Source organism: Emiliania huxleyi (assembly GCF_000372725.1).
Source record: "Emiliania huxleyi CCMP1516 unplaced genomic scaffold EMIHUscaffold_103, whole genome shotgun sequence".
Classification (NCBI taxonomy): Eukaryota; Haptophyta; order Isochrysidales; family Noelaerhabdaceae; genus Emiliania; species Emiliania huxleyi.
In genome coordinates this window covers 183927-204581 of record NW_005202237.1, presented here as the reverse complement: position 1 = coordinate 204581, position 20655 = coordinate 183927, and the positions used below count along the sequence as shown (strand labels likewise).

The window sequence follows — 20655 nt, the reverse complement described above, 5'->3', positions numbered from 1 at the left end:
GCGGCGACACTTGCAACACGAGCACGCCTCGCTTCGGCGCGCTCGATCCTTCACAACGGGCCGCCCGCAAGGACGCGTGTGCGGCCCTCTCTACTCGACCTGTGCCACGGCACGGGTCGTTCTAGTCATGCAGCCGCCCCGGCGATCGTGCTCGGGGCGTATCTCAGCACTCACCGCGCGAGACGCGTGGCGTGCCACAAACCAGTAAGCAGCAGCCTTCGCTGCTGCGACTCGAATGCTTCAAACGCGCACCTGTGCTTGCGCACGGCGTGCTCTACACGAGCCCCCCGGCCGCACGAGCGTACGGGCGGCTCGAATCCACCCTTCCCCCGCCCTAGCCACTGTTGGCTGGGCGGTGGGCGCCGTCCGCCTTGCGGCGGCGGCGACACTTGCAACACGAGCACACCTCGCTTCGGCGCGCTCGATCCTTCGCAACGGGCGCCCGCAAGGACGCGTGTGCGGCCCTCTCTACTCGGCCTGTGCCACGGCACGGGTCGTTCTAGTCATGCAGCCGCCCCGGCGATCGTGCTGGGGGCGTATCTCAGCACTCACCGCGCGAGATGCGTGGCGTGCCACAAACCAGTAAACAGCAGCCTTCGCTGCTGCGACTCGAATGCTTCAAACGCGCACCTGTGCTTGCGCACGGCGTGCTCTACGCGAGCCTCCCTACCGCACGAGCGTGCGGGCGGCTCGAATTCACCTTTCCCCCGGCGGCGGCGGCGACACTTGCAACACGAGCACACCTCGTTTCGGTATGCTCGATCCTTCACAACGGGCCGCCCGCAAGGACGCGTGTGCGGCCCTCTCTACTCGACCTGTGCCACGGCACGGGTCGCTTTAGTCATGCAGCCGCCCCGGCGATCGTGCTCGGGGCGTATCTCAGCACTCACCGCGCGAGACGCGTGGCGTGCCACAAACCAGTAAGCAGCAGCCTCCGCTGCTGCGACTCGAATGCTTCAAACGCGCACCTGTGCTTGCGCACGGCGTGCTCTACACGAGCCTCCCTACCGCACGAGCGTGCGGGCGGCTCGAATCCACCCTTCCCCCGCCCTAGCCACTGTTGGCTGGGCGGCGGGCGCCGTCCGCCTTGCGGCGGCGGCGACACTTGCAACACGAGCACGCCTCGCTTCGGCGCGCTCGACCCTTCACAACGGGCCGCCCGCAAGGACGCGTGTGCGGCCCTCTCTACTCGACCTGTGCCACGGCACGGGTCGTTCTAGTCATGCGGCCGCCCCGGCGATCGTGCTCGGGGCGTATCTCAGCACTCACCGCGCGAGACGCGTGGCGTGCCACAAACCAGTAAGCAGCAGCCTTCGCTGCTGCGACTCGAATGCTTCAAACGCGCACCTGTGCTTGCGCACGGCGTGCTCTACACAAGCCTCCCTACCGCACGAGCGTGCGGGCGGCTCGAATCCACCCTTCCCCCGCCCTAGCCACTGTTGGCTGGGCGGCGGGCGCCGTCCGCCTTGCGGCGGCGGCGACACTTGCAACACGAGCACGCCTCGCTTCGGCGCGCTCGACCCTTCACAACGGGCCGCCCGCAAGGACGCGTGTGCGGCCCTCTCTACTCGACCTGTGCCACGGCGCGGGTCGTTCTAGTCATGCAGCCGCCCCGGCGATCGTGCTCGGGGCGTATCTCAGCACTCACCGCGCGAGACGCGTGGCGTGCCACAAACCAGTAAGCAGCAGCCTTCGCTGCTGCGACTTGAATGCTTCAAACGCGCACCTGTGCTTGCGCACGGCGTGCTCTACACGAGCCTCCCGGCCACACGAGCGTGCGGGCGGCTCGAATCCACCTTTCCCCGCCCTAGCCACTGTTGGCTGGGCGGCGGGCGCCGTCCGCCTTGTTGCGGCGGCGACACTTGCAACACGAGCACACCTCGCTTCGGCGCGCTCGATCCTTCACAACGGGCCGCCCGCAAGGACGCGTGTGCGGCCCTCTCTACTCGACCTGTGCCACGGCACGGGTCGTTCTAGTCATGCAGCCGCCCCGGCGATCGTGCTCGGGGCGTATCTCAGCACTCACCGCGCGAGACGCGTGGCGTGCCACAAACCAGTAAGCAGCAGCCTCCGCTGCTGCGACTCGAATGCTTCAAACGCGCACCTGTGCTTGCGCACGGCGTGCTCTACACGAGCCTCCCTACCGCACGAGCGTGCGGGCGGCTCGAATCCACCTTTCCCCGCCCTAGCCACTGTTGGCTGGGCGGTGGGCGCCGTCCGCCTTGCGGCGGCGGCGACACTTGCAACACGAGCACACCTCGCTTCGGTGTGCTCGATCCTTCACAACGGGCCGCCCGCAAGGACGCGTGTGCGGCCCTCTCTACTCGACCTGTGCCACGGCGCGGGTCGTTCTAGTCATGCAGCCGCCCCGGCGATCGTGCTCGGGGCGTATCTCATCACTCACCGCGCGAGACGCGTGGCGTGCCACAAACCAGTAAACAGCAGCCTTCGCTGCTGCGACTCGAATGCTTCAAACGCGCACCTGTGCTTGCGCACGGCGTGCTCTACACGAGCCTCCCGGCCACACGAGCGTGCGGGCGGCTCGAATCCACCCTTCCCCCGGCCTAGCCACTGTTGGCTGGGCGGTGGGTGCCGTCCGCCTTGCGGCGGCGGCGACACTTGCAACACGAGCACACCTCGCTTCGGTGTGCTCGATCCTTCACAACGGGCCGCCCGCAAGGACGCGTGTGCGGCCCTCTCTACTCGACCTGTGCCACGGCGCGGGTCGTTCTAGTCATGCAGCCGCCCCGGCGATCGTGCTCGGGGCGTATCTCAGCACTCACCGCGCGAGATGCGTGGCGTGCCACAAACCAGTAAACAGCAGCCTTCGCTGCAGCGACTCGAATGCTTCAAACGCGCACCTGTGCTTGCGCACGGCGTGCTTTACACGAGCCTCCCTACCGCACGAGCGTGCGGGCGGCTCGAATCCACCCTTCCCCCGCCCTAGCCACTGTTGGCTGGGCGGCGGGCGCCGTCCGCCTTGCGGCGGCGGCGACACTTGAAGCGGTCGCGGCGCGTATGCGTCGTACTGTTAGGGCGGCCGGGCCCGAAGACGGCCCGGCCAGGCTCTGCATAAGGCCATCTTCGCCACAACGCGTGGCATTGGTCCAACTACGGCAACCCACAGCGAGGGGGGCCGCTTAGGCGACCTTGCTCACATCAGCTGCATATGCTTCAGTGTGGTGCAAGGAGGAGTGGAGAGGGACCTTTGACGGTGTCTGGCCCATGCGGGTTGGCACGTACCTAGTTGTGCGCATATGCGTACGCGACCGTTTTGGAGCGCGGGGCGGCGGCGTCGACAGATATCGACGCCGCCGTCGCCGCGCATCATGACGAGTTCGCATTCCCCATGTGACCCTCTATACCTCACCTTCGAGACAAGCCAGGGTTCAACCCAATGGACCTAGTGTGGCGTCGAGGCCCGCACTGTCTGGACATGCGGGCCGCGGCTGACAGAACGGCGGGCTAGGCATTGAGAGCCCAGGAGTTTTAATGCACACATGCGCCGCCGACCGACGCGCCCTGTCCGTCCGGCGTCCGGCTGGGAGAGAGAGTCCAATTAGCGTTGGCCTGCCCTCTTCCGATCTCGCTATCACGCGCGGAGGCGTGGCGTCGAGTCCTTCCACAGAAAGGTGGCCGCCTGCCCTCCTGCGACGCCGTTGAGGATCGCCAGCCCGTCGCGTGCTAGCCGGGGTCGTCCTCCCGATGCGGGGGGGCTAGCACTAGCCGTCTTCCACATGGTCCCTCGGAGAGCGTAAGAGATTCTTTAAGCCGTATGTACACTGTGGTTGACCCCTCGGAGACCCGTGTTTACTTTATGTCCCCTTCCCTGCGAACGCGCACCCGCACCCTGGGTCAGGGCGCTCTAGCCCGCAGCCCGTCCCCCCGAGCATCCGGCCCGCTAGAGGCGGTAATGTGGCGGAGGCGGCGAGGTCGAGGTCGAACGACAGACCCTAATCTCCTAGACTGTAGTGTGCTAGACACGCCTCATCATGTCGCCCCCTCGTGTGGCTGAGAATCAACAAGTGCCCCCCCCCCCCCCCCCAAAGTCTGCCTAGCAGCCGGGCGGTTTGCCAGTGACCGTGCATGCATTCCAAGTATAATCCGCCTGGTTCGCCGCTTTGCACTTGGTGATCATGTTCTTCAGCCCCGTGTTGGCTCCATTGTTACAGTTGAGCTTCGGAACCCGTTGGAACTTGACAAACTCCCTGGCCAGGAGGAAGTTGGGGCTTATGGTTATGGTTGTCAGCTCTGACATCGTGCCTACCGTCATTCCAATGTCGAAACCCCCGCTGCCGACGACGACAAGGCTGCTGAGGTCGATCTCCTCCAACGCCGGCCAGCTGCGCAGCCCAATTCTACTCGCGTACTGGAGGCTAGGGAGGGAAAGCTTTTTCCACGTGTTGCAAGGACTCCCAATTCGCACACAGGTGTCTCCCATGGCATGGAAGGTCTTGTCGATCTTTTGCAGGGCGGGAAAGGAACACGAGGTCGCCCTCCCGCACCCAGGCACGTTGAGCTCGTGGATGCGTCGTAGCGACGGAAAGACGACTTCGTCGTCGCCTGGCGCAAAGGTAATCCCCGTATTCACGCCATTCCCGAAGGCCATATCGATCCCGATGGACACTGTCTGGAGATCCTTGAACGCAATGCTCAGATCCCTCGCAGAGACGTCTTTCCCCCTGATCATAAGCTTCCCATCGTAGTGGGTGATGCCTTCCAGGATGAGTTTCGACGCTTCGTAGTTGGGGCCCGGCGAGAAGTCCAACGCCCCGTCCATTGTGGGTGTCTGTACATTTTGAATGTTCGGTTCTGAAATTCCATATGCGACCGTCGGAACAGGAGCTGCAAGGAGCGCTGCCACCTGCGGGGAAAGGCCATGGACGTGTCACCATGCCACAGAGGTGCTCACGGCAAGTCCGAGCGCGGCGGCCGGGAAGGGTCTTGGGAATGGCTCCGGCACCTGGGTCCGGAGCGTCTCCATCTCGGCAGTAAGCGACTCCATCTCGGGATTGGGGCACTGGCCGATGGCCGCACAGCACTGCGTCGAGGTCGACGTCTCTGAGAGACGGCGGCTCTGCCCGGCGATAGGCCACCACCCGCGTCGCGCGGCGATCACCTGCTGCAGCGCCCACGTCGTCGCGCGCGGCTCCGGCTCTGGCGAGCGCCCTCTCTCCAGGCTCCAGGCGCGAGCCCTCTCCGCCAGCAGCGGATTGCCGACCAGTTCGCTCGGCGACGGCCACCAGTCTGCCCACGGCGGCCGCTCGTCGCTGCCCGACGCGGCAACGATCCGCGCCATCATCTCGTCGGGCTCGTCGAGAGGCAGCTCGAGCCGGGGCGATGAGTCCCTCACCGAATAACGGACGCGGCTCGATCCGATCGGATCCGATTCGACCCACGCCCAGTCGCACAGGCGGTTCCCTGTGACGCCCCGCAGCGCGGCCAGCAGCGCGATCCGCGGCGACGCATCACGTGGGCGCATCGGCAGCTCGCGCACACGATTGCGTGCGGCGTGCACGCGCGAGGCCGCCTCCTCGGCCCGGCGCCGTCGCTGCTGCTGCTGCTGCTCGCGCGCCTCCTGCTTGCACTTCTCCTCGAGCACGCGCTGCTCCTCCTCAACCACGCGCAGCTCCTCTGCTGCCTCCAGCTCCAGCCTGGCATCTTCTCGATCGTAGCGAGCCGCAGTCTCTGCTGACCGCTCCTCCTGGGAGGCGGTCAGGCGACGCCAAGCCTTCGTGGCCGTGTTAAAGGTCGTGCGGCTCTCCCTTTTGTCGTGTGCCGGCCAGCGCGTACCTGTCATCTGCCAGAACCACATTGTTGGCTCGCCGCTGTCGCCGGTCTCGGGAACCGTACCCATACTACTCAAAAGTACAATATACTACCACAAAGCACCACTAGCGATTTCGCGCGGAGGGCGTAGTGAAGCGCTGGGGCGCTCACTGTGTGTTATTCGGGTGGGGATCCATCAGTGGTAACCGGCTTTAGTCACAGATCCAAGCTCAGACGCCACACCAACACCACAAACACGCTCACTTCGCCGCTGCTGTAGAGGGCCCCCGGGGGCCCATACTACGTCGAAGTACGGACCCGATCTCGGCCCTCACGGGCTGCCACGCGCCCGCGCGCGGCGCGGGCCGCACCGCCCATGCCCCCGGGTCACCGACCCCGCCTCTCGGCCCTCTCGGCCCTCAGGAGCGTGCGGGAGACCGGCGAGGGGCGCGCCGCGCGCCGCCTGCAGAGCCGCCTCCCAGAAGGCATTGTCGCCTCCGCTGGCGGGGTTCCCGCGCGCCCGCCCGCGCCCGGACCCGCGCCCGCTGCGCCCGCGGGCTCCGGATGCGCCGCCATCCTTCTCCTTCTTCTCGATGGCAGTCCGCGTGTGCTTGTCGACGGGTCGGCGGCGTGGTCGAGGGGAAGGTCGCCGGCGGCCGCAACTCCGCCGCCGTCGCTCCGCCGGCTCTGACCGAGTATCGGGCGTTGAGGGCGGCGGCGCAAGACGGGTCTGGCGCATCTATCGCCACGAGCCTCGCGACCGCGGTCGTGGCACACCTGGCGGCGGCTCTCGAGGCCGTCTCTACGGCGCTCGACGCCGTGTGAGGTCGCCGGCGGCCGCAACTCCGCCGCCGTCGCTCCGCCGGCTCTGACCGAGAATCGGGCGTTGAGGGCGGCGGCGCAAGCGGGTCTGGCGCATCTATCGCCACGAGCCTCGCGACCGCGGTCGTGGCACACCTGGCGGCGGCTCTCGGGGCCGTCTCTACGGCGCTCGACGCCGTGTGAGGTCGCCGGCGGCCGCAACTCTGCCGCCGTCGCTCCGCCGGCTCAACCGAGTATCGGGCGTTGAGGGCGGCGGCGCAAAGTGGGTCTGGTGCGCCACACGGCCACCACCCTTGCCAGCGCCCTTGCCGCCGCCCTTGCCACCCTTTGCCGCCTTGCCTCCGCCGCGGGCGGCGGTGGGAGCGGCCTGCTGGGCTAGCATGTTGTCCTTGCTGGGGACGGGCACGTGGAACGCACGTTACATGTTTGAACGGCCTCCAGAATTCAAACAAAAAATAGCCAAGGCCTTCTCGCAACCCCTCCGACCCCCCGGGACCCGTGGGCGTCGAAGAGGCGCTCTCGGGGGGCCGTTCTGAGTTCATACTACCTCGAAGTACAATATACTGCGTCAAAGCACCGGCCCTGAGTCCGTCGCCGTTGCGGGCCTCGAGCTTGTCAGCGCCACGGTAGTCGGTGAGGTTCGGGGGGTCCCACTGCGCCGCGCTCTCGCGCGTGAAGAGGCGCGGGCGCCCTGCGCGAGCCGCGTGCTCGCAAATGCCGCAGCAGACGTGCTCGCATCCACAGGGCAGCATTGTGCCCCGAGAGTGAACCGGACGTACGGCAGCGGTTGTGGATTAGTGCGAGTGAACCGGATTTCAACTGCCAGCACCGCCAAGGGGAGAGAGTGGGTACCTTACAAAACAAGTTTCTTCCATTGTACGATAAAGAAGAAAGACATCGCCCGCTCGGCACCATTTAGCTCTCTATCTGATTCGATGGCCTGTGCTCTGCTCCTCTCGCTCGGCACCCTCACGCCCAGCGCGAGGGCGAAGCCCGCCGTGGCCTCCGTGACGTCCTCCGCTCCTCAGCTGGTCGAGGTCTCGCCTGCCAAGGGCTCGATGCTCGTGGCGGCGTGGCAAGCGCGGGCAGCGAACGCCAACACCCTGCAGACGGTCCCTGACGGCAAGACGGGCACAAAGCTAAAGGTGCTCGCCGTTTCAGGAGCGGAGCGGATACGGCGCGCAAATCGCAAGCAGCAGTACGAGCGCTTCCAAGCCTGCGCCGCAGCTGTTGCGGGTGCCGGCGATGCGGGCGCCGCTAAGCTCTTCGCCACGGTCGGCGGCTGTGCGTCCACGCTCTGTCTGGTGGAGGTGGATGAGGACGAGTGGAGTGTCAAGTCGCTCTGCGTGAGCCCGGACGCGCGCGAGCTGCCCTCCGTCGCCGAGGCGGAGGAGGCGGCGCTGCAGGGGCTGCGCGGGCTCTGCGCCGGCTCCGGAGGGCGGCTGCGGGTGGCATCCGAGGTCGAGGCATCCCTCGTGGGCAGCCGGCAGAGCCTCGGCCTGACCGCGACGAGCGAGGACGGCGAGCTGGGCGAGGGAGGCGGCAGGATGGGCGCGGCGGAAGCCGTCCACGACGCGCTGCGCTCGCGGCGAACGATCAATGACTTTTCGCCTCAGCTGCCTGCCGGGTGGGAGGAGGCGCTGGAGCGCGCTGTGGAGGCAGCCACCTTTGCACCCAACCACAAGCGGACCGAACCGTGGCGCTTCCACCTCCTCGGACCTCGCTCAAGTGCTGCTCACCCGCCTTGCTCTCTCTCCCTCTCTCCCCGCTCTCCCTCTCCCTCTCTCCCTGCCCTCCCTCCCTCTCTCCCTCTTATGCTGACCCAACCCCGCCTGCCGCCCTCTCTCTCTCTCTCCACCCAGTCCGGCGGGTCTGCGAGCTCAATGCGGAGCTCGTGACTGCGTCCAAGGGCGACGCCGCGGGCGCCAAGAAGCTGGAGCGCTGGCTCGCGATTCCGGGCTGGCTCGTCGTCACGTGCGTGCGGCGTGAGGGCGGCGACTCGATGGAGGAGCCCGCCGGCTTGGCTCGCGAGGACTACGCCGCCGTCTGCTGCGCCACTCAGAATCTCTGCCTCTCGCTTCACGCCGACGGGCGCAGCGTGAATTGGCGGAGCTGCACGCAAGGCGAGCTATCGTGACACCTGTCCTGCGCGGCCCCATAGGCTCGGCACAAAGTGGACGAGCGGGCCGGTCAACTTCGACCCGCGCTTCGCCGGCGCGGTCGGATTGCCCGACGACGAGTACGTGGTAGGCACTGTTTGGTTCGGGGCGGCCGCCGGCGAGAAGGCGCCACCCGCGCCCGCCAAGCGCCTCGCGGTGGGAGACGTGCTCCGGCAGTCCGACTAGCTCGAGTCCATGGAGACTACTAGGGCCGTAGGGTTAAGGGTAGGAGCTGCGTGATATTTTGTGTAAAAGAGGAGATAGATAGCATCTCTCCGCAGACGATACTCTGGGAGGTTGGAGTTTTCTGATGATTGGAGTGTCTATCTGTATGTACTCCTCGAGATCTCTCCAAATCTGATCGGTCGTACTGACCGCCGACAGATCACTCCAGACATCTCCAGACAGCAGACAGGCCGACGTCTGCACGCGGCCGGCCGGGCGAGAGGCTTGACACGATCCGACCCTGCGACCCTGATGCTGCTGCTCTAGCTATCAGACATGCACTGCTGACTGCTGCCACAATGTGCGACCGGTGCTGGCCCACTTGGCGGCCTTCCCGGTCAGTGGTGAGGCGCAGTTCAGAGCTGTCGAAGGCGCGATGCCGCACTGGTCCCACATCGGTGACACGAGACCACCACGTTTGCCGGTCCAAGAGAGAGGCACCGGCGCTGTCCTGAGAAGGTGCGTGGTCCTCTTGACTGCCCATGCGCGCGAGGCTGTGTAGGCATAGCCTCGAGAGTGCCAGCAGCCAATCCGAGGCGACGCGCATTGCGCCAGAAGCGTGCACACGATGGAAGGACACCTTCCTACTGGCCCCACGATCAGGTCGTCACTGAATGCTTGATACTAAGGCCGCGAGCTATGCAGGTGATCAATTGTGCAGCATGGCACGGTCAGCAGCGCCGATAGGATGTCGCAAGGCGTGATACTCTGATAGCATGGCCGCCAGTACGGCGAATTCCCATGAAAACAAGTACGAAATCGCGCAAAAAACTCGAAAAAATCGGCGCCTGCGGCGGGCCATCGGATCCCATCTCCTCCCCCGCATGGACACCCTCTGGGGCCCCCGCGCCGGCCCAGAGAGACGATATTGTGCCAGATAGCAGATTGGTTCATTGTGGAGATTGCAGTTTGCACAGATATCTCCACCACACATAGATAGAGTATAAAGATCTCTGTGCCCCCACCCCCCAGAGCCCAGTCCGCCCACAGAGATGTGGAGAGTGCAGAAAAGATCCCCCGTACAAGTTGCCGTGTCGGTGCCCGCCGTCGACCGTCGTCGCGTCGTCCCACGTCCCTCTTCGCGTACGCGAGGCCGTGTGCGCGTGGTGTGCGCGGCGCGACCGCGGCATGCCCATCGCATGCGGCAGTTGCCGGCAGACGCAGACGACCGCGGACGATCTCTCGGTCTCGGCTCTCGCGCCTGGTGACGCGCGCCGCGCGGCGGCTCGGATAGGACATAGGTAGCTAATTATTCGACGCGTGCACGAACTGCCTCTACTCACTCAAAGGCGGTCCCCTTTGTTGCACATGACAACAGTGTACTATTACTACGTACCACACTTTTGACTCGTGTGAATCGATTGTGTGTCACACACTCACGAGGGAACGTGCGCCGCCTCTCGGTTGGCCTTCCAGACGGCCTGCTCGTCCTCGTACACCTCCTTCTTCCAGATGGGCACCTGCGCCTTGAGCTCGTCGATGGCGAAGGCGCACGCCGCCAGCGCCTCCGCGCGATGCGCCGACGAGATTGCAATCTCGACCGACGCCTCGGTGACGGGGACGGTGCCGGTGCGGTGGGCGATCGCGATGTGGCGGACGGGCCAGCGCGCGCGCACCGCGGCGCAGAGGGCGAGCATCTCCTTGCGCGCCATCGCCTCGTACGCCTCGTACTCGAGCCTCACCACCGCCCTCCCCTCGAACGTCTCTCGCGTAGTGCCAGTGAAGGTCGCGACGGCGCCGGCGGTCGGGCAGACGACGCGCGGGACGAGGGAGCCGCACGGGAGGGGCAGCGGCGTGAGCAGCACCGTGTCGCGCGGGTCGTCGGTCGAGGCGCCGCCGACGCCGGAGGGCGCCGCGCCAGGGGTCGTCGAGGCCACCCGACCCGCGGGCAGCGTCGTCGGCAGAACGGTGTCTCTCCAGTAGGCGGAGTCGGCGAGGAAGGCGAGCGGCGGGAAGAGCGGCGCCGGGAGGGGCTGCGCCAGGTCGCACCACCGCCACTCCACGCACTTGTCGGGCTCCATCACCCGAGGCTCGGCGGCGGCCCCGCCGGCGCTGTCGGGCGCCGCGCCGAGCGGCACTCGCACAAACACCGTCACCGAGTGCACCTTGCCGTCGATGACGTTGTTGGAGACGACCGGGATCACCGCCGCGCCGGACGCGAACACCTGGGCCGCGCCGAGCCCGGTCTCCTCCTCCAGCTCGCGCAGCGCGCACGCCTCAAAGGCCTCGCCCTCCTCAAGCCAGCCGCCCGGCAGCGCCCAGGTGCCGGAGCCGTGCGAGCCGCGGCGGAGCCCGAGGAGCAGACGCCCGCCGTCGATGACGAGCACGCCGATGCCGACGCCGACCTTTGGCGGCATGTGGGAGGAATCCTTGTGAAGAGGTGACCACAAGAACACTCGCGCGCGCAGGGTTCGCGCTCACCACACCATTGGGGAAGTTGAGCTTGAAGCTGCGCACCATAAAAACGGTGGCGCGGAAGGGTTCGCGTTAACCACACCATTGGGGAAGTTTTTCGATCAGAGTGAGGGGGCGCATGAGCCGGACTTGTGGGCTGGGCTTTCATTCATTTCAGTTCTCTCTGCGTTCTCGCACATGGAGGAGGTTCTCGTCTGTTGCCATGTCCCGAACTGTTACTCCCCTTTCGGCGGGTGGGCGGGATGTCTGTGGGCCCGAGGAGCTCAAGGTTCACAGCCTGATGAGCAGTCCCAGGCAGACGCCGCCGACGGCCGCAGCACTGACATATGCCGTGTGACCGACGCTCCTCCGTGCCTGGCGACTTATCGCGACGCGGCTGGGAGCTGACCGAGGCTGGCGACGCTGACGCCGCTCTCGCCTGCCACCGCGAGGCGACCGGGCTGCCCGGCGCGGGCGGGCGCACCTGGTTCCACCGTGCGCGCAGCGAGCAGCGCTTTGGGCACGACGCGGCGGCGCGCTCGTCGTTCGGCCGCTCGCTCACCGCCAGCCTCCCTCCTGCTGAGGCCAAGGAGGCGCACTTTCAGCTCGGCAAGCTGCAGCGCGACGCCGGCCTGCTTGCCGAGGCGGAGGCCAGCTACCGCGCCGTGCTGGCGATCGACCCGCTGCTCGCCGGCGCGCACATCCTGCTCGGCGTCGTGCTGCGCGAGCTCGGTCGCCTCGAGGAGTCGGTCGAGGCGTACGGAGAGGGCTTGCGGCTCAACCCGTCGGTCGCCGCAGCGCACTACAACCGCGGCCAGGCACTGCTCTCGCTGCGCAGACCGGCCGAGGCGGCAGACGGCTTCCGCGCGGCGCTGAGGGCCGACTCTGCCTTCTCGCTCGCGCAGGAGGCGCTCGGAGGCGCGCTGCCCCGACTCGGCGTCGGCTGCGTCTCCATCTCAGCCACATCTCCCACCCCGCAAACGTCTCGGCCACGTCTCGGCCATACCTCGGAGGCGCGCTGCTCGACCTCGGCGACGCGGACGGCGCGGCAGAGGCGCTGAGTGCGGCGCTGCGGCAGCGGCCGGAGGAGACGAAGCTTGCGCCGCTCCGTGGGCAAGGCTCTGCCCTAGCCCCGACCCCGACTCTGACCCCGACCCTGACCCCAGGCGCGGCTGCACCACTCGCTCGGCAAGGCGCACTACCTCCGAGGCCGACGGCAGGAGGCGGCGGCGGCGCACGCTGCGGCGCTCGCCCTGGACCCGTCCTTTGCCTATGCGCACAACGACCTCGGCAACGTCCTCTCCGACTTGCCGGGCCGCGAGGCCGAGGCGCCGCCACCGCCGAGGCCGACGCTGCGAGCCTAGCGCCGCGCCTTCCGACGCCTCTCCGCCGCCGCCCCCGCCCCCAGGCGCACCACCACTGTGCCGAGGCCGCTTGTTCACAGCTGCAGGTGTGAAGAGACGCTTTTCACGCCCCAGGCGCACCATCACTATGCCGAGGCCGTCCGCCTCGCGCCGCAGCTCGCCGAGGATCGCTTGCGACCTCCGGCGCCGTCCGTCCCTCGCTCCCTTCCCCGACCTTTCCCGGGCCTCTTCCTGCAGGCCCACTCCAACCTCGGCACCGCCCTCAAGGGACTCGGGCGGCACGCCGAGGCCACCGCACACACACGCGCCACCCGCCGCTCCCCCTGCGGAGCAGTCAGGGGGATGGCATGCTCTCTGTCTCGGCAGGCCGCCGCGTCGTACTCGGCCGCCATCCGCCTCAAGCCGCACCTCTGCGAGGCGCACAAGAACCTCGGCGCAGCCCTCACCGAGCTCGGAAGGCCGCGCGACGCCGTCGCCTCCTTCGCCACCGCGCTCGACATCAACCCGCAGTTCTGGCCGGCGTGTCGCCGCGCCGCCGCCGCCGCGCCGTTGCGGTTGGAGGGTCGCCCCGCCGACACGCCTCGTCGCCCGTGCCCCTCAGGCGCTGTACGACTTGCTCGACGGGCAGCAGTTCCTCTGCGATTGGCGCGGCCGCGAGGTGGAGATTACCCGAGATTACCCGAGATTACCCGAGATTACCCGAGATTACACTGGCGCGGCCGCGAGGCGCGGCTGCGCGAGCTGGAGCGGCACTTCTTCGGCGCCCTGTGTGAGCCTCGTTCTGCGAGCAGGCGCGGCTGAGAGAGCTGGAGCGGCACCTCGACGAGTGGCACTCGCGCGGCAGGCTCGGGGCCGGGCCGACCGAGCGGCTGCACGCCGGCCTCGCTCCCTTCCACACGCTCGTCTGGCCCGTCTCGGACAAGACGCGTCGCCGAGTCGCGCTCAGCCGAGCCCGCCGCGACGTCGAGGCGGCGGAGGCGGCCCCGCTCGTGCCGCCGCTGCGGTGGGGCGGCGGCGGAGGCGGCGGCGGCCATGGCGGCGGCGGCGGCGGCGGCATTTTGCGGCTCGGGTTTCTGTCGTCCGACTTTGGCCCTCACCCTGTGGGCTGGGCGATGCTGCCGCTGATTGAGCAGCTCGTCGCGTCGACGCGGCTGGAGGAGTTTTTGTTTCGCCCTGGACCCGCCCGGTTTCCCCTTCCCTCCCCCCCCCCCCCCCCCCCTTCGCACCGCCGTCGCCCCGCCTCCCGCAGGTGGTCTGCCTCGCGCTCGACTTGCCCGAGAGGCAGCACGCTGGGACCGCCGAGCGGCGCGCGATCGCCGCGGCGGCGCACGCTTTCTTCGACCTCACCCGCCTCACCGACGCGGAGGCGGCGCGCGCGATCGACGGCTTGCGGCTGCACGTCCTCGTCAACCTCGTCGGCCACACCGCGGGGGCGCGGCACGCCCTCACGCACTACCGCCCCGCGCCGGTGCAGGCCTCGTACTACGGGTACGCCGGCACGACGGCGCTGCCGCAGATGCACTACGCGCTGCTCGACGCCGCGGCGGCGCCGCCGCCGCTCGCGGCGGCCGAGTTTACCGAGCGGATGGCCTACTTCCCCTTCTCCCACTTTGTGGCGGCGCACGCGCGCCGCTATGCGCACGCGCCCCACGCCTCCCGCCTCGCCCACCCGTGGCCGGCCGGCGAGTGGCCGGCCGGCGAGGAGGAGCGCGCCACGTGGTCGCCCGCGCTGCGGCGTGTGGACTCGAGCGACGGGGGCCCGCCCCTGCGGCGAGAGGACCTGAGGCTCGGCCTCTCTCCGCGCCGGCTGCGCGGCGTCGCCCTCTGCAACTTCAACCAGCTGTACAAGCTCGACCCCGACTCGTTCGGCGCGTGGGCAAACGCGCTGCGCCGCCTCCCCGAGGCGTCGCCGTGGCTCTCTCTCCGTTGTTAGTTCCTCGGTGCTGATTCCCATTTCTTCTCCCCGAGGCGTCGCTGTGGCTCTCGCGCGTCTCGGTGCGGCGCGGCTGGGCGGAGCATGCGGAGCAGAGCCTGCGCGCGCAGGCGGCGGCACACGGCGTGACCGGCCGGCTTGGCTTCGTCCCAAAGCTGCCCGAGGCCGACTTTATCCCCGCGCGCTCGCTGGCCGACCTGATGGTGGACAACCGCTGGTACAACGCGCACACCACCGGCGCCGACTCGCTGTGGGCGGGCGTGCCCGCCGTGGCGCTGCAGGGGCGCGGCCTCGCCAGCCGAGCGTCGGGCTCCTTCCTCGCCGCGCTCGGCCTCGGCTACACCGTGGCTCCGAGCTGGAAGGCGTACGAGGACCTGATCTGCAGCCTCGCTTCGACCCCTGAGCGGCTGCAGCTGCTCCGGCGGCGGCTGCTCGACGCGCGGAGCGACGCGCCCTTCTTTGACCTCGAGGGACTCGCGCGCGCGCAGGAGCGGCTCGTGCACGGCATGTGGAGGGCACACGAGGCGTCGCCGGCCTCCGGCCCGAAGATGCACATCATCGCCGCGCGGGCAAGGACGTGAAGGCTCGTGTCTGATTGTACGTTCTCCTCTCATTGACAGTCTGTGGCACTCTTTCTACTTTCAGTGGTCGTCACAGTGCTTATGTGTTATGAAGGAAGAAAAATCCCGCCGGCAGTGGCGAGTGGGGGCTGGGGGCGGCCCCAGTGGGGCACTTGGACGTTGGAGCCGCGACATTCAGCCGTCGCGCCGCAGAGGCCTCTGCGACTGCGTTCAGGTGTCAGGAGTCAGGTCGAGATCGAGCTGAGCAAGATCATCCAGTGACGCGACAGCTGAATCGCAAGCGTTGAGGAACGCGACACAGATTTTAGGTGAAGAACAGTCAGGCTCGGACTGGACACCAGCGCGGTATGGGTGGACGCTAGACACAGATAAAAAGCCCCTCCCTCCCACGGGACCGGAATCCGGCCATGGTGGTGGTAGAGATTGTCGACGTAGCGGTGGTTGGTGCAGGCGCCGCTGGCCTCACCGCAGCTCGCAGCCTGTCCGCTCACGGGCTCCGTGTCGTGGTGCTCGAGGCTGGGTCCAAGGTGCGTCACTGCGCGCGCTAACATCCGGCGGGAGTTGCCACCTCCGTGACCGCTTGCCTGCCGCCCAAGGTGGGTGGCCGAGTGCTGGCCGACAAATCACTCGCACCGTGGCCCCTCGAGCTCGGGCCCGAATTTCTCCACGGCGAGCATCACAACGCGCTCCTGCGGCTGGTCGCCGACGGCATCGAGGGCAAGCCAGAGGCGTCGCTGGTCGAGCTCGAGTGGCCGAACTACTACTTTTTCGGAAAGGAGGGCGTCCTGATGCTAGCGGAGGAGGCGGACGAGCAGCCGGACGTCGCACTGATGCACGAGAGCTTCGAGAAGCTCGGCGAGATCTCGCCAGCCACTTTCTCGGCTCGTCCCTCACGCACCCACCGCCGGCCGTGCCCGCTTTGGCAGGTGAGATGGCTCCTCCGCCCTGCGGAGCGGAGGCGGAGGAGGAGCCGACGCTGCTGCAGTACTTTGCCAGCTGCGGCCTCTCCTCGCGCGTGCTCGACCTGGCCGATGCCATCTTTGCCAACGACTACGGCGCGGACATGTCGGATGTGCGCCGCCGCTACGCCCTCTAGTCCCACCACCTCGATTGGAGGCAAGAGGAGAGCCTCTTCTGACTCTCACGACCGCCGCCACACTCGCCCGCCCCGCAGGTCGGGCTGCACGAGGTGATGCACGAGCAGCGCCACTGGACGTACGGCGAGAAGTACCTGGTGCTGCGGGGCGCGTGCCTGCAGGCGGAGAGAAGAGAAGAGAAGAGAAGAGAAGAGAAGAGAAGTACCTCGTGCTGCGAGGCGGCGAGGTGGTGAGCCGCTCGCGACCGCTGCGGCGCCGAGGGCCGCCTCCCTACAAAGCATGGACGTGTCACCGAGCGGGCGCCTCTAGGACGCGATGGAGTCGCTCGGTCGCGGCCTGGACGTGCGGACAGCGTGGCGCGTGCAGCGCATCGACGCGTCTCCGACCGGCTGGGGCGCGGACGGTGCCGCCCCTGCACCGCCCCCTCCCGCCCCTTCCCCCGCCTCGCTCGGCGGAGCGCTCGCTGGCGGGGAGTAGGCGCCGCCGTCGAGCTCAGCGCCGCCGACGGCCGAGTGGTGCGCGCGCGCGCCTGCGTCGTCACCGTGCCGCTGTCCGTACTGCAGCGGGGGGAGCCGGAGTTTCGGCCGCCGCTGCCGCCGCCGCAGGCAGGAGCGATTCGCAAGCTCAAGATGGGGTCCGCGCTCAAGGTGATCGTGAGGCTGCGGCGCCGCTTCTGGCCGGCCGACTTTTACGACGCCGTCTGCTCCGACTCGTTCCTGCCGGAGGTGTGGCTCTCTCCCGCCGCCGAGCTGATGCGGCCCGACGCGGCGCCGCCCTACACCATCGTCGGCTTTGTGGCGGGCGCGCGGGCGGAGCGGGTGGGGAGGCTGCCGCACGCAGACATCGCTCGCCGGATGCTCGCCCAGCTCGACGGGATGTTTGGCAGCAGCGACGACCCCCACCCCGCGAGCAGCAGCTGCGACGGCTTCCTCGTCAAGGACTGGGCCGCCCACCCCCACGTCCACGGCGCCTACTCGCACCCGACGCGCGGCGCGCATGGCGCGCGGCCCGCGCTGGGGGAGGCGGCGCACGGCTGCGTCTTCCTCGCGGGCGAGGCGTGCCACGCCGGCGTCAACCCGTGCATCCACGGCGCGATGGAGACGGGAGAGCAGGCGGCGGCGCGGTGCTGGTCTTCCCTACAGCCGCAGTCGCGGAGCCGGCTGTGAGCACGGCCGCGCGATGCGCGCCGCGCCCGCTTACGCGCGAAAGCCGAAACCACACGCTGCAAGCGCAGAGAGAGAACTCAACTTTTTTGTCACATTGCGTGACACCGCGGTCAAAATGTCACGTGCATGTCGCCTTTCCCTAATAAGCACTCTTTCGCCACATCGGCCCCGCCCCGGGATAATGTTTCCGCGGCGCTGCATAGTGCATTTGTGCGCCTAGAGCATGTGCGCCCACGCCTCTCTCGCCTGTGTGTGTGTACGGCTCTCATTCCGTCTCCACCGCCGCCCCAGCAGAAGAATGAGGTGACTACACTTCATCCTTCTGCTTGGCCTCCCGCTTCTTCCTCCTCCTCCTCCGCTTAGCCCGCTTGGCCGCCTTCTCCGCCGCCTCCTTGGCCGCCTTCGCCTCTGCGTCCGCCTTTGCCTTTGCAGCCTTGCGCACCTCGTCCTTCGCCTTCCACTCGGGCGTCTCCGCCGGGCCCGGCGTCCGCCTACGCGGGCAGGGCGCGCTGTCAGCGAGAGGACAGGCCGCTGGGCACGCCCGACCAACCGCCCGAGCGCTTGCTGTTCCAGTCGGTGGCGACACACTCCGGCTGCTCGAGCGCAAACTCGACAATCTGAGCAGAGGCGGCGGCGAGGCGGTCGGCTGCGCAAGTGCGAGCACAGGCGGGCGCGGCGGCGCCACCTCGTCGGCGAACAGGCCATGGTTGGTCGAGAAGAGGATCGTCGCGTTGTCGACGACGTACGCCTGCGCATCCATCCCCTTTGAGCCCAGCAGCGCATTCCACCTGCGCAAACAGAGGCGACCGCTCTCTCGCCTCCGCGCCAGACCGCGCGCGCACGCCGCGGCGCACCGTTTTGCAATCTCCTCAGTGCCGGTCTTATCCTCGCAGCAGCCGGGGTAGTCGACCGTCGCAAAGATCATCGTCGGCCCTGTCGTCTTTTGCGAGTCCTCGACCATTCGCTGCCGCTTCTTCGGGTCCTTCTCGCGCTGCAGCTTCTCCACGTCCAGACCGCGCGCCTTTGGCGGCTTGAACTCGTACTCCTCCTTCTCCTGCGGCGCTAGCAGCGAAGGGTGAGCGCGAATACTCGAAACGGGCAGCAGGGCCGTCGCTCGCGCTCTCCTCGGGCGTCTCCCACTCCTCCTCGACGCGGCGCCAGTCCTCCTCGGTCATCTGAGCAGTCTTCTTGGCGATGTCGCGCTGCGTCCGCGCTCCGGCCGAGGCCAAGGAGCAGACGAGCAGAGCGGACGCGAGCCACGCACGCGCTGTCGCGGCAGGCGCCATCCAGGGGGTTACGATTTTCTTTTTTGCACAACACTGGGTCGTACGTAAATTCTTCTTTGCGCATCGGGGGCAGCCACGGTAGGTCGGTAGCGACTGACGCGTCCTCTTCTGGTGGCGCGGAGGGCGCTGCGGGCAGCGTTCCCGACGAGATCGTGGCTGCCTGGCTGCGGCTTGGCAAAGCGACGGCGCAGCGGTGCTGGCGTGGCTCGACGGCGGCGGGAGGGTGGATGCGACCTTCACTCGTGACGGGGTGAGCGGTAACACGCTGCTGATGGTCGCCGCCCGCATCCTATGGAGCGTCCTCACGTTTGATGCACTGGCAGACGATCTCTGCTCGCCCGCCGGCCGTCCTGATTGAGATCGCTTCCAGTCTCAATTCTCTTCCTATTCGACTTCGGCCCCTCACCGCACTTCACCGCCCTCTGCGCCTCTCTTGTCGTCTTGTCGCCCTAGCGGCTCGGGCCCAGGCGTGAACTCCTCACTGCGATTTGGAAATCCTTCTGTCCCTAGAAAAGAAAAAGAAAGAAAGAAAGAAAACAGACAACCCAAGGGAGGGATGGGAGGACGGCACGCCGCCACCACACAGGGATTTTAAGGAGAGGTGTGTGGTGCGCTAGCCGTCGCCCACCCTAGGGAGTCTGCCTCTTCCTATCTCTCTTCGCAGTCTCTCGCCGCTTCTCGCTGCAATCTTCTAGAAAAGAAAGAATGCTGACGTAGCCTCGGAATTCTCTTCCTCGCCGCGGCCACCCTAGTGGGCCGAACGCCGGCGGTTCGATGGCGCCCACGTCGCGGCGGGCCGTGGCCCACACCGCGACGGACCAGTCGGCGGGCGCGTCTCGCCAGGCCGACGAGCGGAGGCCCGAGAAGGCATCCGACGCCATGAATGCCTTCACCGTCGCCTGTGCGGGCACCTTCAGCGCCGTCTACTTCCTGCCGTCGGTGCCGCTGTTCTGGCCATATGTTCTGATGGCGGTTCAGATGGTGGCCGAACTGCTGCTGCAGCCCGACATGGCCTCGGTGATGCGCGTCCACCACCTCGCCAACCTCGGCGTGACGCTCCTCTATCTCGCTTGGCCAACCTTCGACCCGATCATCCGCGAGGGACTGGCGGTCGAGGTGCGCGCCTCGCGAACCGCCTGCCGTGCGCTGTCGTCGCGTCGATCCCGAGCATGCGACGCCGATGCCGCGCCGCCGCCTCCTCGGCCTCCTGCCTCCGCGCCTCGGCCCACTCCCGCGCCTCGCTCCTCCTCGCTCGGCGCAGGTCGCGACTCTGCTCCTCGCCCTGCACAACCTTGTCGGCAGGCGGGGGCCCCCTGGCTTCGTGCCCGCCATCAAGGCGGCCTTCGCGCTGACCTTTATGTACACTCGCTTCTGGGTCAGCGACCCCTCGCTCACTTCACAGACACTTCACAGACACTTCCACGAAGTGTCAGCGACCCAACGCTCTCCGCCGCCCTCCCCTTGCCCCTCACCTCTGCGCCCGCGTGCGCCCGCGTGCGCACCCGCAGGTCGGGGGCATTCGACTGGCCGACCCCGCCTTCGTGTGGGGCAACGCGGGCTCCATCCCGTCGCGCATGGTCCCGGTCGGGTACGCCTGCTTGTGTGTGATTCACGGGCGAGCGGCTGCCCGCGACCTCTCTCCTCCCATCGCAGCTCCGCCGCCACTCCTCTCCTCCCGCCCTCTCCTCCCGCCCTCTCCTCCCGCCCTCTCCTCCCGTCGTTGGCCTCACCTCCCGTCCCCACCGCCCAGGTGCGCAATCACCTGGGCCGGGCAGGTCTACCTCGCCGTCCTTAAGATGGTCAAGCTAGACCCGCTCCGGCGCCTCGCCCCGCCCTCGCCCCGCCCCACCGCCGCCCAA

At 67.8% G+C, this 20655-nt stretch overlaps 5 protein-coding genes across 5 annotated transcripts; 3 read left to right on the top strand and 2 right to left on the bottom strand.

Annotated features, from left to right (window-relative positions):
* Positions 1–7509: 7509 nt before the first annotated feature.
* Positions 7510–8936, top strand: EMIHUDRAFT_466458 (hypothetical protein; the record flags this gene model as incomplete). Its single annotated transcript, XM_005793071.1, has 3 exons — positions 7510–8319; positions 8454–8682; positions 8753–8936. Exons 1-3 carry the CDS (start codon positions 7527–7529, stop codon positions 8934–8936), a joined length of 1206 nt encoding a protein of 401 aa, XP_005793128.1. The 5' UTR covers positions 7510–7526.
* A 1340-nt stretch (positions 8937–10276) lies between these two features.
* Positions 10277–11435, bottom strand: EMIHUDRAFT_454165 (hypothetical protein; the record flags this gene model as incomplete). Its single annotated transcript, XM_005793070.1, has 3 exons — positions 10277–10981; positions 11054–11320; positions 11397–11435. 3 exons carry the CDS (start codon positions 11433–11435, stop codon positions 10352–10354), a joined length of 936 nt encoding a protein of 311 aa, XP_005793127.1. The 3' UTR covers positions 10277–10351.
* A 263-nt stretch (positions 11436–11698) lies between these two features.
* EMIHUDRAFT_466456 (hypothetical protein) lies at positions 11699–15350 on the top strand. Its single transcript, XM_005793069.1, has 9 exons — positions 11699–12316; positions 12536–12664; positions 12778–12819; positions 12971–13204; positions 13335–13391; positions 13525–13833; positions 13983–14201; positions 14250–14471; positions 14702–15350. The coding sequence occupies exons 1-9, from the start codon at positions 11717–11719 to the stop codon at positions 15245–15247; spliced, it is 2358 nt and encodes a 785-aa protein (XP_005793126.1). The 5' UTR covers positions 11699–11716; the 3' UTR covers positions 15248–15350.
* Positions 15351–15654: 304 nt separating this feature from the next.
* On the top strand, positions 15655–17510 carry EMIHUDRAFT_222436 (hypothetical protein; the record flags this gene model as incomplete). Its single annotated transcript, XM_005793068.1, has 6 exons — positions 15655–15774; positions 15844–16132; positions 16201–16319; positions 16422–16481; positions 16654–16747; positions 16822–17510. 6 exons carry the CDS (start codon positions 15655–15657, stop codon positions 17508–17510), a joined length of 1371 nt encoding a protein of 456 aa, XP_005793125.1.
* Positions 17511–18022: 512 nt separating this feature from the next.
* On the bottom strand, positions 18023–18796 carry EMIHUDRAFT_454163 (hypothetical protein; the record flags this gene model as incomplete). Its single annotated transcript, XM_005793067.1, has 4 exons — positions 18023–18127; positions 18196–18298; positions 18365–18572; positions 18607–18796. 4 exons carry the CDS (start codon positions 18794–18796, stop codon positions 18023–18025), a joined length of 606 nt encoding a protein of 201 aa, XP_005793124.1.
* Between the last annotated feature and the right edge of the window lie 1859 nt (positions 18797–20655).